The sequence below is a fragment of the Hibiscus syriacus genome, unplaced genomic scaffold, assembly GCF_006381635.1.
Source record: "Hibiscus syriacus cultivar Baekdansim isolate YM2019G1 unplaced genomic scaffold, ASM638163v2 tig00003041_pilon, whole genome shotgun sequence".
Classification (NCBI taxonomy): Eukaryota; Viridiplantae; Streptophyta; class Magnoliopsida; order Malvales; family Malvaceae; genus Hibiscus; species Hibiscus syriacus.
This window is the reverse complement of record NW_024061960.1, coordinates 5,943,332-5,959,670: the sequence shown is the minus strand read 5'-3', so window position 1 is coordinate 5,959,670 and position 16,339 is coordinate 5,943,332. Positions and strand designations below refer to the sequence as shown.

Genomic DNA, 16,339 nt, shown 5'->3' with positions numbered 1-16,339 from the left:
AGTTTTCAACAAGATTCTTTCTAGCAGTCAAATTCTTCTCAATCATTTCTTTCATATTGTTCAGTAGATCGATCTGAGAATTAGCTTCGATTTGTGCCTACTTGCTCCTCAATTCTTCCTGTATCTCTTTTTGCTCTATCTTTAATTTGGATAGCATATCCTCAATTTCTTTAGACATTTTTCTTGTGTCGTGCTAAGCGTTCTTGCTTCAAGGAAAAACCAAGATCACTTCATTTGAAATCCTTATTTTAATGAATGTTTTAATGTATTATGACATAAAAAAATGCAAAGATGCCAAAGGCAAATGTAAATATGTGAATGTAATAATAAGAATACAAATTGTGCAATACAAAAGCAAACATAAAAATACAAATGCAAAGATGCCAAATGTAAATATGCAATTGTAAAAATGTAAATGTAAATTATTTAAAATACCAGAATAGGACATCCAGTTATATTAAGACTGCCCTTTTCTTTGATATTGAAAATAAATAAACATTATTATTTAATTAAATATGTTTTAATGCATGATGTAAATTTAAAAATGTAAATGTAAATACAAACGTAAAAATATACAAATGCAAAATACAAATACATGTATGAAAAGGTGTTACTCAAGAGTGATCATCTTAGAACAGATTTCATTGAACGCAAAAGTTTCGGTACATCAAACAAAACTTTACATATAGGGATATATTTTACTCCTAACTTTTCCAAAGCCTAATTAGTTTCCATTCATGCTCAAAAAGTTGAGTCTTCAGTCTGCTTCATCTCCTTGTAAAATCAGCTAAATCTATCATTTAAGAACCATATTGCTTGTCTGGACTGCAACTTCTTCTATGACATTCTCTTTCATCTTCTGTGTCACTTCTCGAAGTTGCTCATTTTCCCTTGTAAGAGATCCTTTCTGTCTAAGAAGTTCTTGAACAAGATCTTCATATATGTTGTAGTTCTTTTTCAGCTTAGTGACCCCTGTGATCCACTCTTATGGGGTACTTCCTAAGCCAGTATTTTGAAAGGCTTGACTGATTTTCTGAAAATCTTCATGCATAGTTTTCATTTCTGTGTTCAATTTCTTGTTTTGGTCGTTCAAGTCCTTCAAATAACATGCTTGAGCTTCATAAAAATCTCCACTACTATGAATGTCCCGACTGATACTCTTACCATAGACTGCTTTTGGTATCAATCTGGCAGAATCTTTATGGATTACTTTTGGTATTAATATAATCGGTTCTCTGTGTGCAGAACTTCCCTCGATCCTCGTAGTTTCTTCAGGATGTCTTTCCTTGGTCGTATCATATTTTATTTGATCATAAAACTTTTTGTCCATTTACGATTTCTTTCCAATATGATGAACAGTCTTTCAAGCCAACACCTTTTGGTTATGCCATGATCATGTAATGCAAACAAAAGAAATCAATATGAACATATTAGAGCAATGTAATATACATGAAAAAAAAAATAGAATAGTTAGTACCAACTAAAAAAAATCTATTTATCAATGTATAAATCTTAACCTCATGTTTTCTAGTTCCATGATTTGTTTGAAAAATTTAACTTAACCGCACGATTTCTAGTTCGCATGCATTTATTCAGGAAAAGGAAATAAAATATATTAAAAGCTAGAGCTTATTTCTCCTTTGTGTATACCTACTGACAAAATTTCGGCATGGTTTCAGATCGAGAGAGTTTCTAGGGTTTATTATATGCAGGTTTTCAGTTCTAGGAGTAAAGGTACTCGAACTGTCCTTGTTGATGCCCCCTTGGGCTATCAAACCCTCAATCCTAGTCCATTACAGACTTAAACGGACCGAGTTCAATTCGAGGGGATACATTTCTCTATGACTAACACGGAGAATAAATTCTCACGAAGACATAGAGCATATGAACCCCGAAAGTTACTTGCTAGGTCTGACACGGAGAATAAATTCTCACGAAGACGTCGCTTTCACTCCCACTTAAAAGGGACAAACTCAATTATAGAGCTTTATGTTATGCAATGCAAGTGTTGTGTGTGAGGAGAAATGTTCAAACCTTTGACAGAAAAATAAATAACGAAATAAAATACTTACAAGTAAAATGAAACATATAAATATTATGAAAATAATAAGTAAATATAAAAATTTTGAAAAGAAAGAATTAAAAATTAAATATATGAACTTTTAATTTTTAATTAATAGAGACAATTTATAATTGATTTTAAAGTTTGACCAGTTCCCCAGCGGAGTCGCCAAGCTGTCGTAACCGGTTTTTGTCCGGGCACGAATTTTTTTAATTGGCGGGAAAAATGATATGAATAAATGGTTTTTTTTTTTTAAATAAAATAATTTGGGAGTCGCCATCGGCCTTTTGGGTCAGGTAGGTCGAATACCTAAAAATTATCTTTTAAAAGAGTTTTAAGAAAACATCAGTTAAAAGATGAACTGATCTGTGTTTATAACCAAAAATTCGTTCTTTTTAATAAAAAAGGGATTTGTGGTCGGTTACGTTTAGGGAAGGATTAGCACCCCTACAACGCCCAAAATTGGTACTTTATTAATTAAAAATTGTCTCTATTATTAGAAATTTAAAAATTCAAAATATATTTAATTTATAATCCTATTTAATTCAAATATATTTTTTAGAAAATATATTAAACATAAATAAGATATTTACTTATTTAGAAATATCAGAAAAGGACTTCTAGGTGCCTTAAGACAGCTCTTTTCTTCGATATTAAAAAAAATATAATTTTTTTATCATAATATTTAATTTTAAAATACCAGAATAGGACATCCAGTTATATTAAGACTGCCATTTTCTTTGATTTTGAAAAATAAATATATATTAAAATATGATAAAAACATAATTTATGTAAAATCAAATTAAGATTTAATATAAATTATTATTTATTATATATTATATATATTTATATGACTATATAATAAAAATAATATTCAAATATAAACAAGTACAATTAAAACATAAATAATCAATAATAAAAATAAAATTAGAACTATATATTTAAAAGCAGTAAAACTTTATGAAAATATTTAAAATTAGTAACTAAATTATAATCTAATAAAATTAAATACCTAATTCGTAATTATTTAAAATTTCAGGGATTAAACATACTATTTTCCTTATTTATTAATTTGGTGACTAAAATAAAACTATATAAAATTCGAATATCATTTTAAAATAAATTAAAAATATATACTCAGGATTAAAATATTAATTATTAAAATTAAAGGACTAAATATGATATTTATCCTAAATATATTATTTTTAATATAAAGGACTAAAATAAATAAAACTAAAATTAAAGAACCAAATTAAAAGGATTATAAATTGATTTAGTGACTAAAATGTAAAGTTATAAAACTAATGGACTGCGGATGGGGTTTACTCATTTATGAAATTACACAGATACCCTCATCAAAACGGCGTCGTTTTGATGAGGGTATTTATACCCATTTAAGCCGGCCCCAAGGATCACCCTTCTCATTTCTTCCTTTCTTCTTTTCTCTCTAACAGAGAGAAAAAAATTTTCTCTCTGTCTTCTCTCTAAACCCTCAACCGGAGGGAGACAAATTCCGACCGGCAGCCGTGTTCCGGCACCGGTCACCACCACCGGCCACCGTTCACGGTGGCCGAAAATTTACAAAATACCCCAAAGCTTAGATCTTCTCTTTCTAAGTCCGAATAAGGCCTTTATTTATCCTAAAAACCCTTGGGATTTCCTAAATCTAGGATTTTACCTTCGAAGTTCGAAGGTTTCCGGTGATGTTTCGAAGTCTCCGATGACCGAGTAAGCTTTCTCTTCTTTTTTCTTTTGGCTTCTGGTTGTTGTGTTGTTGGTTGTTGTCTGCTTGTTTCTGTTTTACCTCTGTATGTTTTTTTTCCGGTGGTTGTCCTCGTCGTTGGTGTTGTTGTGTTCTCTGGCTGTTGGTTTTTTTTTTTTGATTTTGCAGATTTGGTGGCTTTATAGCCACCACCAAGGCTCACTATGGACCAGTTAATAGGGCGATTTTTCGGTGAGTCACCAAACTATGGTGGTGACTCACCCTATAGCTTCAACGTGGAAGGGCAGCTGGCTTCTGGAAGCTGCTGGAAAGGGTACTGTAGTAGAGCTGAAACGTGGAGGGACAGCTGGTGTTCCTCTGAAATCTACTTAATGGAGCAGGGAATAGCTAGTGTTGCTGGAAGGAACTGGAACACTATTGTGGTAGAGCTACCGACGTGGAGGGACAGCTGGTGTTCCTCTGGAAACTGATGGAACCGTCGAGTGAAGCTGCAACGTGGACGGGCTGCTGTTATTTTAAAAATGGTGATTACAACGTGCTCATAAACCATCATAGAATAACTATGTACTCTCAATTCCTCCTTTTTTGATAACATTTTTTATTTTATTTCTATTTAATCCCTCAATTTTGTATTATTTTCGTATTTCTTCAATTCATCATTCATTTTAAATATTTTATTTTACCAATTTTAAACCACATACTTCCCCTATCATTATAAAATACTCATGTAACTTCAATTCTTTTTTTCTTACTAAAAATATACTCTTTTTTTTAATTTAATCTTTTAACTTTATATTTTACCCAAGTTAATCTTTTGACTAATTATTTACAAATTATTTCTGACTCCTTTATACTCACATCAATCTTTTACCTTAAAAATAACTTCTTTAAAATATAATATTGTAAATATATTTTATAATTTTATATTGTATATGATATATTAAATAAAATTATAGCGTAATATATATATATTGTTAACAAGGTTTTAAATCGCGCTCGTGTTTTAAGTCATTTTGTTTTTACCATGATTACAACTATAGCGTGAACTATTGCGCCCATAGCAGGCACTATTGGGCGTTATTACGAGGGTAGCGGTAGACAACGATACCGCGAAATCGCAGGCACTATCGCGGTAGCAGGGCGCTATTTAAAACACTGATGGTTAGAGAAATTCAAAAAAATTAGAACCAATACGTACCATAATATTATAAATAATTATAATTAAATTTGTATAGAAACCCGACTTGAATTTCTTAAACTTGATTCGATGGAAAAAAATTCAAGTTAAGTTTAAGTCATAAAATACGACTCGTATAATCGAATGTTTATCCCTAAATTGATAAAAAAAAAATTACTAATAATGCAGTGAACTCCATAATGGTTAAGAGGTTGAAGTGAAAAGCTTACCAGGAGGCTAAAGCCGGTGATTGCAACACCCGAGAGTGAGAGTTAACCAAGATGACCCGCCATCATCATCGGTACGGCCTGAACTAGGTACTGCGACACCGCTACCGCCATGAAAAGAACCGCAACGGAGCTCACTTTCTTAACCTCTTCCACCACCACTTCTCTTCTCATCATTACCTCCCATATCCTCCCTTGCCACTTCTCCAACAATGCTTCTTCCCCCATTTCTTTGCACTCCTCGGTTTTCTCTACCTGCAACTTAATACTTTACATTATTTTACAAATGCTCATTGAACTATAAATAAGGTTTGCCTGGTTTTGGCTCGAATCTCAAAAAGATTTGGTGATAGATTTGTTTGTGATATTTTGGAAATTTTCAAAATATTTCAGACGGAAAATTTCTTTTAGAATGTTTGAGTATATATTTTTATTTTTTTTAATAAAATTTTAAAACTAACAAATTGATCATTAAAATTATAAATTTATAATAAATCGGTTATTCATATTTAACAACCATTATTTAGGTAATAGAATGCTAGGTAATAGAATGCTGACGTGGTATATTAACTCGGCTGACTTGACACCATTTTGCCATGTGAGACCAATCTTTTAACTCCCTTATGTAGTTGAACGGTCGTTTGACTCCCTCAATTAGTTGACCGATCATTTTGCCATGTAATTGGCACTGTTTTGATTAAAACGTCTTTTCTCCAACGGCGGGTGGAGGGTTTCGGCGGTGCACACACTGCGCGTCTGAATTACCATCAACATCCTTGACCACAAGCATCTCTGTATTGAAATTATCATCGAGGCGTTAAAGAACATATGGCAGCATGTCATTCGGAAGACGAAGAACGGATGGAAGGACTTGGAGCATGTCATCCTTGACCTCAACTACCGAAGGAAATTGGAAAAGATAAAAAAAAGAAGAAGGGTGATGAGGATGAAACGATGATAGAGATGGCACATCCTCACTAAAGAAACCGAGGGTTGTCTGGTCTGTTGACCTTCATCCACAGTTTGTTGCAGCAGTTAATCAACTAGGCATTGTCAGTACAAGTCTTTTACCCATTTCTTTCATACTAGCATGCATGCAATGATAGTGTTTATGTTATACTAGTGGAATCTTGTACGTACTTTTTTACAATGTTACTTGGACTCGGGTATGAGTGTCAAATACAGGTACGCTCATTTGGCAAATAACTCAAGAATCTAAGTTGAAGTGTGTTCGGTGTTCCCTTGCAAAAAAGACTCAAAACTTCAAAGATTTGGGGGTTTTCTTGGTTATTCAATTTCTGCATATAGTTCGACGAGAATACATCAGCAAAGAGAACGAAAGAGATTGCTGCAAAGTTAATCCCTCCCTTATTTTACGTATGAACAAATCCCCTAATTCATGAATATACACATTTTCTTTTATATACTCCATCTTCTTACTTTACCTAATATACCTTCCTTATTCACAACTTTACAAATCGATTGGTCAACGGTATAGGATAGTCAAACAGGAGATGCGTCAATTATTTAGTATTAAGCTTCGATGGGTATTAAGCTCCCAAATCTACCTTGCCTGTACTAAAATAGAGGATCCGTCAGCGGAGGTCTAGACCCATGTTGCACTGCCAGAGAAAATACACTATAATCAAACCAGTGCCGATTACATGGCAAAATGGCCGGTCAACAGTATTGGAGAGTCAAACGGCCAGTCTTGTGTGGAAAATAGTGTTAAGTTACATGCGTTAACATGTCACGTTAATATTCTGTCACCTCAGTAATTAATGTTAACGGTAAATGATTGATTTATTATAAATTGATAATATTAACGATCAAATTATTAATTTTGAAACTTCAGTAAAAATAAATAAAAATTTACTCAAATATTAGTCTCAATTTATATAGTATACCTTTCTTTTTGTTTACTTATAAACAAGGTACATGAGGATGAGAAAAGACACCTTGTTTATTAGATTAAAGTTATTTTAATCAACTGCCATATTTATTTCACCAGTTTTTATTAATAATTTTATAATAAAGTTGACGTTGCTGAAACACTTAGATTATACAATATTATATCTCAACGTCCTAATTATATTAAATAATTTTTTAGGGTAAATTATATAAATGATAATTTATGTTTGAGTAAATTTTTTTATTAATGTTTCAAAAGTAATGATTTGATCATTGATATTATCGATTTATAACAAATCTCTCACTCACCGTTAACTGCCGTTATTAGGAGTACCGATATGTTGATGTATATATATATATATATATATATATATATATATATATATATATATATTCATATGTCAGAGTTGGTGGACTCAACTCTAGATTAAAAACCAATCCATTAATTATTAAAATTTTTGAATTATTTGAATCCTTTTTTATAACTAAATTTTTTTTTAATTCTTTTCTAGATCGGATCAAATTTATGAAAAAAATAATTTTTTGAGTCGAGAAGATTATGATCGGTAAGTCTGTATAATTTATGATTTGATTATAAATATTCAGAGTCCATTTATTTATAAATATTCTTTACATACCATGTCATAATTCATAAATACAGTGAAAACATAACCAAAACATGCTACCAATGTTGATCAATGATAAGCACTGTTGGGGTCCTTTATTTATAAGTAAAAGTTGATAAAATAGAATTTTAATGGGAATAGATCTTAATACTGAGGGACTTATGAATCCATGCCTTCCAATTCCCAGTTCCCTTCCTAGACATTGCCCTGCTCGTCCTTCCACCATCTTCCATGCCCTCCGTCCTCGGTTTATTGCACAACACGAAATTCCTCGCCCCTTGTGATCCAATCGTTTCATATGGATTCAATGCTGCAACAACACAATCATAAACACATCTTTCATCACAGACCACAGAAAAACAAGTGGAATTAAGTTATAAGACTCACCATCAGGTCGAACACTAGGGCAATGAAGTAGGAAATCATCGGTATCAGATCCGAGAGCCGGGAACCGACCCTCACGAGCATATGCTTTCAAGGCAGTATTGATGACATCAGAAACGAGATCTTCCTCGTTAACAACGAAGCGGATGGGACCTGCACTTCCGAGAACCGTGATACTAACCAAGAGCCTGTTGCCCTTGGGACCTTGATTCTTCTTCTGCTTGTAGAGCAACATATTTTTTAAAGAAAAAATCCAAACAAATGAAAATGAAAAAGAAGGAATATTTATTAGTAAATGAAGGGGGGGGGGGTTGGGTGTTGATGTTTATGGATCAAGGCCGAGACAGCGATAATACCAGCCTTCCCTGCAAGAGCCGAATCCGGAAGCAGAGACTGGCGAAACAGGGAGGAGACAGCTCGCCCTTGATTTACAAAGGGAGACCATCAAAGTAGTACTGGAAACTGTTTCCACCATTCACAAATGATGCTAAAAAGACCCTAACGAAAACAACAAAGTTATCGCAGATTTCAACAAGAAAAGGGAATCGAAAGCTACAAGATACGAGAGGCTTAGGTCTTTTCTTTCCCCTTTCAGGTTGCCTGCGATTTTTTTAGGAAATAAAGAGTTTGATTTCTGAATTTATAATTGATTCTGTTGGTTAGTTAATTAGTTAGTTAGCTACGTATGATAATGAGGAAGAATCGTGTTTCCTTTAGTAATTTACCTTCCCTCATAATCGGATGCTTTCTTCTCTCACCAGTCACCCCACACCTGCCTATATCTCCTATGTAGGTTTAAGGATTATTTTGTCCTTCAAATAAAATTCAATTAATAAATTTTTCATTTTTAATTAAATCAATTTTATCTTTTAAATTTATTTAATTGTATTAATGATCAAATCTCTAAAGTAACCTACTAGTATCCTAGATGAAAGTGGCAGTTGGATGTTAGAGAAAGGAAACATGGCATCACTAGCAGACTTATTTTATATCTGACGACTGCAACCTCCACAATCAAGTTACAAACTTCCTAGTAGACATCATCAAAGCTCCTTTCTTCTGTTGACTTCGAGCTCCTCTTTAATTACGTCGTCATTCTCCTCCATCTCTCATTTCAACAACATCATCTTCGACGACATGTACCTCGTTTTACTCGTGATGGTTATTGGAAATGGTTTGCTGGAAACTTGGCATAATATGGTGTTGTTGGTGCTTCTCCTCGTCATATCCGTCGTGCTTGGACCAGCGGTGTCATCTCCGATCATGCAAGAATATAAGCTTTTTCTCCTTTTCTCCCTCTTTTAATTTCTTGAGTTAGATCTTCTTAGAGGAGCCCATACAGCCCTGAAACAAGCGATCGAGAAACTTTCGCTCTTTTATTTTGCTGATCTCTTCACCGAATCGTTAAATCGTTACACAGTTGAGATACGTTATTCTTCATGACTGTATCCACTTGTTGATCGTACGGATTTCCAGTCGGAGTTTCAAAGCCTAAAATTTGAATGACGATGGGCTAAGAATGGTACTTTCTATCTTTTTGTTTAATCTGATTTTTGTTTATTGTTTACTATTATTTATTGATTTTAAAGCTCATTGGATTTGCTTTAGGGGTTTAGTTTGGATAAGGGGAGAAATGATGGTTATTTCAGTGATGATGACTGTTAGGGTGTGTTTTAATTCACTGAATGTAAGATTACCTGTAAGAATAAGATTATCAGCATGAATAAAATTACTGGGAATGTTGTATTTTGTGTTTGATTCGTTTAGTATGAATGTAAGATTACAGTGTTTGGTTAAATGAATAAAAGATTATTGGAATATATTTTACCAAATTATTTTTATTATATATATTTGTTTTTTTAACAAGTTGAATTATACTATAATTTTATTATAATTAATTTATATATTTTCTTTAAAAAATTTAAATTCATAAAATTTATATATTTTTTTTTACAAAATTGAAAAGATAAATAGGTTTAAAGAAAGGGTGAAATTTTATTTTAACCTCTGAACTTTATATAAAATTCTAATTATAGATTGTTTTAAATCTAAAATAGTTTAAGAATAAATTTGTAATTTAACATTCGTATAATTTTTTTATTCAACGACAGAAGAATGATATTTTTGAAAAAAAATTTAAGGACATTTTAATCCAAAACACCGGGAATATAACAATACCTAAAGGAAGGGGATAATCACATTCTCGATAATATACCCCAAAATATCACTGTTGTAAATAACTTATTACCAGGGTTGATAATGTTTGCCAACCAAAAGGGGAATGACATTCTATTTCCCCGATAATATGAGATACCATGAACCAAATGTCCCCTTAAGGTGAATGAGGCTAATGACGATGGTCAGTTTTGGCTTAATGTGAGTATTAAACTTTGAGTTTAGAAATTTTTCGGGGTGATTTTAATTGATATTAATGTCTGATGAATTTTGTTTTATTAAATGTAAATCATACATGGCTTCTATTAAAATAAGCCACTAATCAAAATATAATGAGAAAAACATTGAATTGATTAAAAATTTTAAGGTAAATTATAAATTTAATCACTTAATTTTATTCTCTCATATTTCACTCACTTTGCTTTTAATTTATTTCATTTTAATCACTGAACTTTGACATTACTCCTATTTTTGATCACTCTACTGTTAAATAATAAATGGGGCACACAACATCAAAACAACTTCGTTTTTTCAACAACAAAAAACTAAATTTCTACCAAACCGACATCATTTTACATCTATATAAAAACCTAAAATTTCCTTCTTTCCTTCTTTTTTTCTTATTTTTATTCCTCCCATTTCCTCTCAACCTATTCAAATTCTGACCACCGTTCATCGTGGCTGACCACCGCGTCGACCATCGTCGATCGTTATTAACAGTGGCTAATAAGTCCCAAAATTTTCAATCAAACTTGTTTCATCCTCTTGAATGCAAATATGGCATCCATTTAACCTAAAAACCCCTTAAACTTCATGGATCTAGCGTTGAATGCTTTAACTTTTTGTTATTTGGTATATGTTAGTTCGTCATTAAACCGTCATTCTCACTCCCCTTTTATACACAAATCGTGTCCCATCTTCTTCTCCATTCTCATATTTGTCTTGCTTTACTTTTATACGTTTTTCCTTTGCTCTTCTTTGAGAAACTCCAAGCCTCTGATCAATGACAGATCCAACAACTATCTCTTCAGCTACTCTATTGAAAGACAAGTTCGACGTTGTGAAGATGATGTTTACAGATGGTTCTTTCCAATGGAAAGAAAAAGTGGCAATTGAGGCTTCGATTGAAGATAAAAGATGATAGTGGAAGGATGAGACGGCGGGAGTGGGAGGATGAGTGTAGGGTGGGGTTGTAATTTGGGATTAAGGTTTAGGAGTAAAATTTAAGATTTTATTTTAAATATTACATGTCATAATTAAATATTAATAAAGAATATATATCATCATTAATTCACTATATATTAATAAAATAAGTCATGTCATTGGGTTGTTAGTAAGAAAACTGATGATTTAATGTGTAAAGTTCAATGATTAAATTAAGAAAAATAAAAGTATAGCGAACGAAATAGGAGAGAGAATAAAATTTAGTGAGTAAATTTGTAATTTACTAAAAAAATTAATATTTAAAGTTCAGCTATTAAATTGAAAAAAATAAAAAGTATAATGAGTGAAATAAGAGAGAGAATAAAGTTCAATTATTATATTTGTAATTTACCCATAATGTATATTTAAAAGCTTTAAGTTTAATGCTTTTGGGAGTTGATTCTCCTTTCCTACAAGGGAAAGCTACAACGACATGACGTTTTGATTTATGCAAACCTATACTATCTTCTGGATTTAAATTCTTGAAGAACGATGAATTGGTTGAGGAATTATCAGAAGAAAATGTTTGTTCCCCTTAAATGGTAAGCTCAATAGATCTTACAAACATAATTATTAAAATTTTAATCCTTTAAAATGAATGACTTTTTTATCATTAAAGTAATCAATAATTTTTTTTGAATTTTTAATTTCTATATGTGTTATTTTTTTATTTATTCTCAAAATTATAATTAAATTGATATCACAAATTAATCGAATATCAACTTAATTAAAAAATAGTTAAAATTTATTATTTTAATTAATAATAAATATATTTTAATATAATTTTTAAATATATAAATCTTTAGCACTCTATCCATAATTTTTTATTGAATTAACTTTTTATAAATATATTTAATTTAAAACGTTAACATCATTAAAAATTTATTCGGTTGATGTGAACTTTTTAAAAAAATTACCATTAAATTTCTAAAAAATTTACCATTAAATTTCAGTTTCCATTTATAAGGTGGAATAAGGATTCATCCCAGATTTATCCAAAAAATAAATTATGATAATTTTACAACTTATTATTATATTCTTCAAAACAAATTTCTAATAAAAATCTCATTATTTGATTTTCAGATAAATTTATAATAATTTCTAATTATTTTACCATATTGTCTATATAGTTCTCGCAGCACCTTATAGCCATATATTCTGTATCCATCCATGGCTTCCTTCAACCCAATTGGCTACGAAATGTTCTCAGCTCCACCACCACAACTATCACAGTTCGGCCAATAAGCCGCCACAAACGACAGATGTTAAGACTAAAACTAGAGTCCCTTGGTCATCAGGCCCCTGTGACCGCTTCTCTCCCTGGAGACGAGAAGTGTCGATGACTTCAACCCCACTGGCCGTGGAAGGAGGGATGAGCCGATGAACAAGAGAGTGGATAAAATATCATATTTGTTTAGTAGTTTAAGGTTGAATATGAATTTGAATGTATAAACACGAGAAGCCTTTGGCTGATCCAACAAATATGTTGAACTACATAACATGAACCTCAAAACAAAACCCAAAGAATACAACCCACTGCTCACTGTACTTAATAAAGATACCAATACTTCAACAATCTTGAATAACTCATCTTTAAAACTACCTTGCTGGCCAAATGTTTCCGTCAAATTCTCCATCGGGCAACTTGAACTCCTAAGCGAAACAAAATCGGATATGCTGCATGTGTTCCGGCGGAGGCAGAGAATTGAATTTTTCAATAGATTTTGATGTTAAAACCGAAACAAGTTCTACAAGAAAACAGCGCCCATGAGCAAAGCACCTATTATCACAGAGGTTGTAAAAGGACCACTCCCATGGTATTGTGGTGGGCATCCTGAAGTCGTATCATTCAACGACGGAGCCAGTGATGTGCCATTAAAAAAAGTTCTGTTTTTCCCAGAACTACAGTGAAAATTAAAGTCATATAATATAATCAGATTGCTTCACGGCCAGCATAATCTAGCTTGAAGAAAATTAATAACATTTAAAAGCATTAGTGCATACCTTCCGGGAAACCTACACGAACCATGACCTGCACCGATGGACAATATTAACCGTCAGCTCGTCAATCCTCGTAATAAAATGAAAATTATGATATCTGTGGTCTTATTCTATAAGAACTAACATCTCAGTTACATACTTGGATCAGTTGTAGTGATGCTAGCCACCCCCTTGAAATCACATGTCCCAGGAGACTTGGCCATCCGCTGGTAATATGCATTGAAAGCATATGTTGAGTGGGAAACCACGTTATCAGGCTCATAACATGGATGCCCCTGCAACAACGGTGAACAGTCGATTTCCCCTGGTCCACAAGCCCAATCAAGAGCTGCTTGTAGCTTCTTCGGATCAGCACCCCGCTTCGCAACACAAAAAGTTTGGTTTGTACTGTCATTCGCGAAAACAGAACCAGCACCCGTCAAGTGCATGGTATAAACTGGTATCCCATTGGCATCAAACAGCCCCCAGTTCTTTTCCGAGTCTGACCCAGTTCTCAAATCTTCATTGTAAAGTTCATAGATGTATGTACTAACTGCAATCCTAGGGTGTTTAGGAGTCCCAGTCTTGTTAAGAACGTGCTTGATCAAGTTACTGTTGTATGTATTAGCATTGTCAACTATAGCATCGGGCTCAGATGTATCGCCCTTAGAGGGCCAACCTGATTCCGTTACTACAACTGGAACATTGGTGAAGTTTAAATAAGACATTGCAAAATATGCTGCATCGACAACAGCATCAAAAACATTAGTATAATGCAGGAGTGTGTTAGCATCCACAGCTTCTTTGTTAGGAGGGAGAGGACGGAAAAGTGCATAGTCCAATGGGATCTTGCCATTTGATTGCATGTAATCATAATACGGATATACATTAAGCATGAGGCACGACCCTGTAGACTGCAAAAATTTTAGCAATGGAACCATGACCGGATCCCATGATCGGTTAAAGAAGGCTTGAGAAGGTGGAAAAGAGTTCAGAATAATAGAAGAAGAATGTGGAGTAGAGACTTTGATTTGACTGTCAAGATTAGAAGAAACAAGAGCAGAATGGATGAACTTCAAGGCAGAAACTAGGATGGGACCGGCATTCGGGAGTGCATTTAGAACTTCCGATCCAACAGCTATTGCTGTGATGTTGGTGGCAGGGACATGGGCAACAATATTGCGAGCCACCCAATTAGCTGCAGTGGCATTTGACTGACCGATACCAAGGAGTTGGTCATTGGGGACAGAGACAGTCACCTGAATGCCTGTGTTGGCAAACGCGAGGAGAATGGCCCGGTCAGCATCATAAAGCCTGACATGTCTTATACTCTGAGCCTTGAGAAGGGCAACCACTTCAGTAGGGCTGGGCTTGTCGGAAATGTCCGTGCCGATGTTCACACCAATAAAGGCATCTGCAAAGAGAGATCCCACATACAGATATGAATCAAACAACCAAAACACAGAAAGAAAATCATCAACTAAATTAACTACAGAAAATTGCAGTTCAATCGTAAAAGTAGCATTTTCGATGACATAACCATTTACATGATTATCTTCATCAATGGATGTTAGATATCAAAGTAAAACACATGAATTGATAACTCAGGTGACAGTTGGTTGGAATATATTAAAGTTTTCTTCTTTTGGGAGGAATTTATTAAATTAAATCAGCTTCTACATACATAATAATATAATGGAACAACTACGCAAGAATGTTATTTTTCTACACTTAAGAATACAATACTACCCTCCAATGTACACTTCCTAGGATGCCAATACATTCAACATTTAGAGCCCTTCCGTAAGGGCCATTTTGGTCCTACAGAATATTCTCTGAACAAAAGAAATTGCAGTTTCAGACAGGTAATGCAACGCCGCATGAGCTGGGGCGCATTTAGAGATTCCCATCAAAGATGGAAAGTTTAGAAGAGTTTCCAACAATGAGAAAGACTGTTCTCTTTTTCTGTAGAACCATCATGCTCTCAGTTTCCAAATAATAGAAAAAGTTTATCATAAAAGTAAAGTAACACTGTGATTTCAAATATTTTTTTTAAAAATCGAAGTTTCTCTTGATCATTCAACCAAACGGTTAGTACCCAGAAATTGCAGATGCCAGCTTCTATAAAAACATATCAATGCCTATGAAGAAGTAAGAAAGTACTAAACGAAGAGTACAGAGAGACAGACCAGCCCAAAAAAATAGACAAAAAACATAACAACGAAGCTAAAATCTAAGTGGAGTAAGTAACAACAATGGCTTCAACGAATCTCACCTTCATCACCAGAAACAGCAGATACAAGCAAAAACAAAAGCAGCAGGAAAGCAGCCATTTGAGCAAGTAAAAGCTTCGATCTTTCGAGACTAATGCGAAGCTATTGAGTTAAACCTCAAAAAGAACCCACAGATAAAGGAGAAACCCCAAAGAAAAAAAAAAGAGAGAGAGGAAAGGGAGCTCCTTTTGAAGTATAAATATATAAAGTGGTGAGCTGTTACCGTAACGATGGAGGTGGGATTTAGTTTAAAGAGTAAGTATAGTAACGATCATTGAATTTTTTTAAAGTTTGTATTTAGGTCCTTTAACTTTTAGAATTTGTAATACAATCTTTTAATATTTAGTTTATTTGTAATATGGTTTCCGACGTAACCGACTGTTTGACGTCGTTACTGTAACAACCCGAATATTTACAAAATAATATTTAATTGAAATTGGACGTTAATTGTGAAAATTGGTGAAATTTAATGACTGAACTAAAATTTATGAAAAGTTATAGGCCATTTTATAAGTTGAAGGAAATTCAGGGACCAAGCCCTGAATTCCTCCAAGGAGTGTCGTCAGGCTTATAATTTAAGCGTGGTTTCTGATTGTAA

General features: G+C 33.2%; 1 protein-coding gene and 1 pseudogene across 1 annotated transcript; both read right to left on the bottom strand.

The window, feature by feature from the left end:
* The window catches only part of LOC120173506, a 53,876-nt pseudogene extending 45,531 nt beyond the window's left edge, over nt 1-8,345 (bottom strand).
* A 4,711-nt stretch (nt 8,346-13,056) lies between these two features.
* Nucleotides 13,057-15,863, bottom strand: LOC120170038 (glucan endo-1,3-beta-glucosidase 3-like). The gene is made up of 4 exons (XM_039178088.1): nt 15,744-15,863; nt 13,629-14,882; nt 13,493-13,520; nt 13,057-13,390 (listed from the first exon to the last, which is right to left on the bottom strand). Exons 1-4 carry the CDS (start codon nt 15,799-15,801, stop codon nt 13,237-13,239), a joined length of 1,494 nt encoding a protein of 497 aa, XP_039034019.1. The 5' UTR covers nt 15,802-15,863; the 3' UTR covers nt 13,057-13,236.
* Between the last annotated feature and the right edge of the window lie 476 nt (nt 15,864-16,339).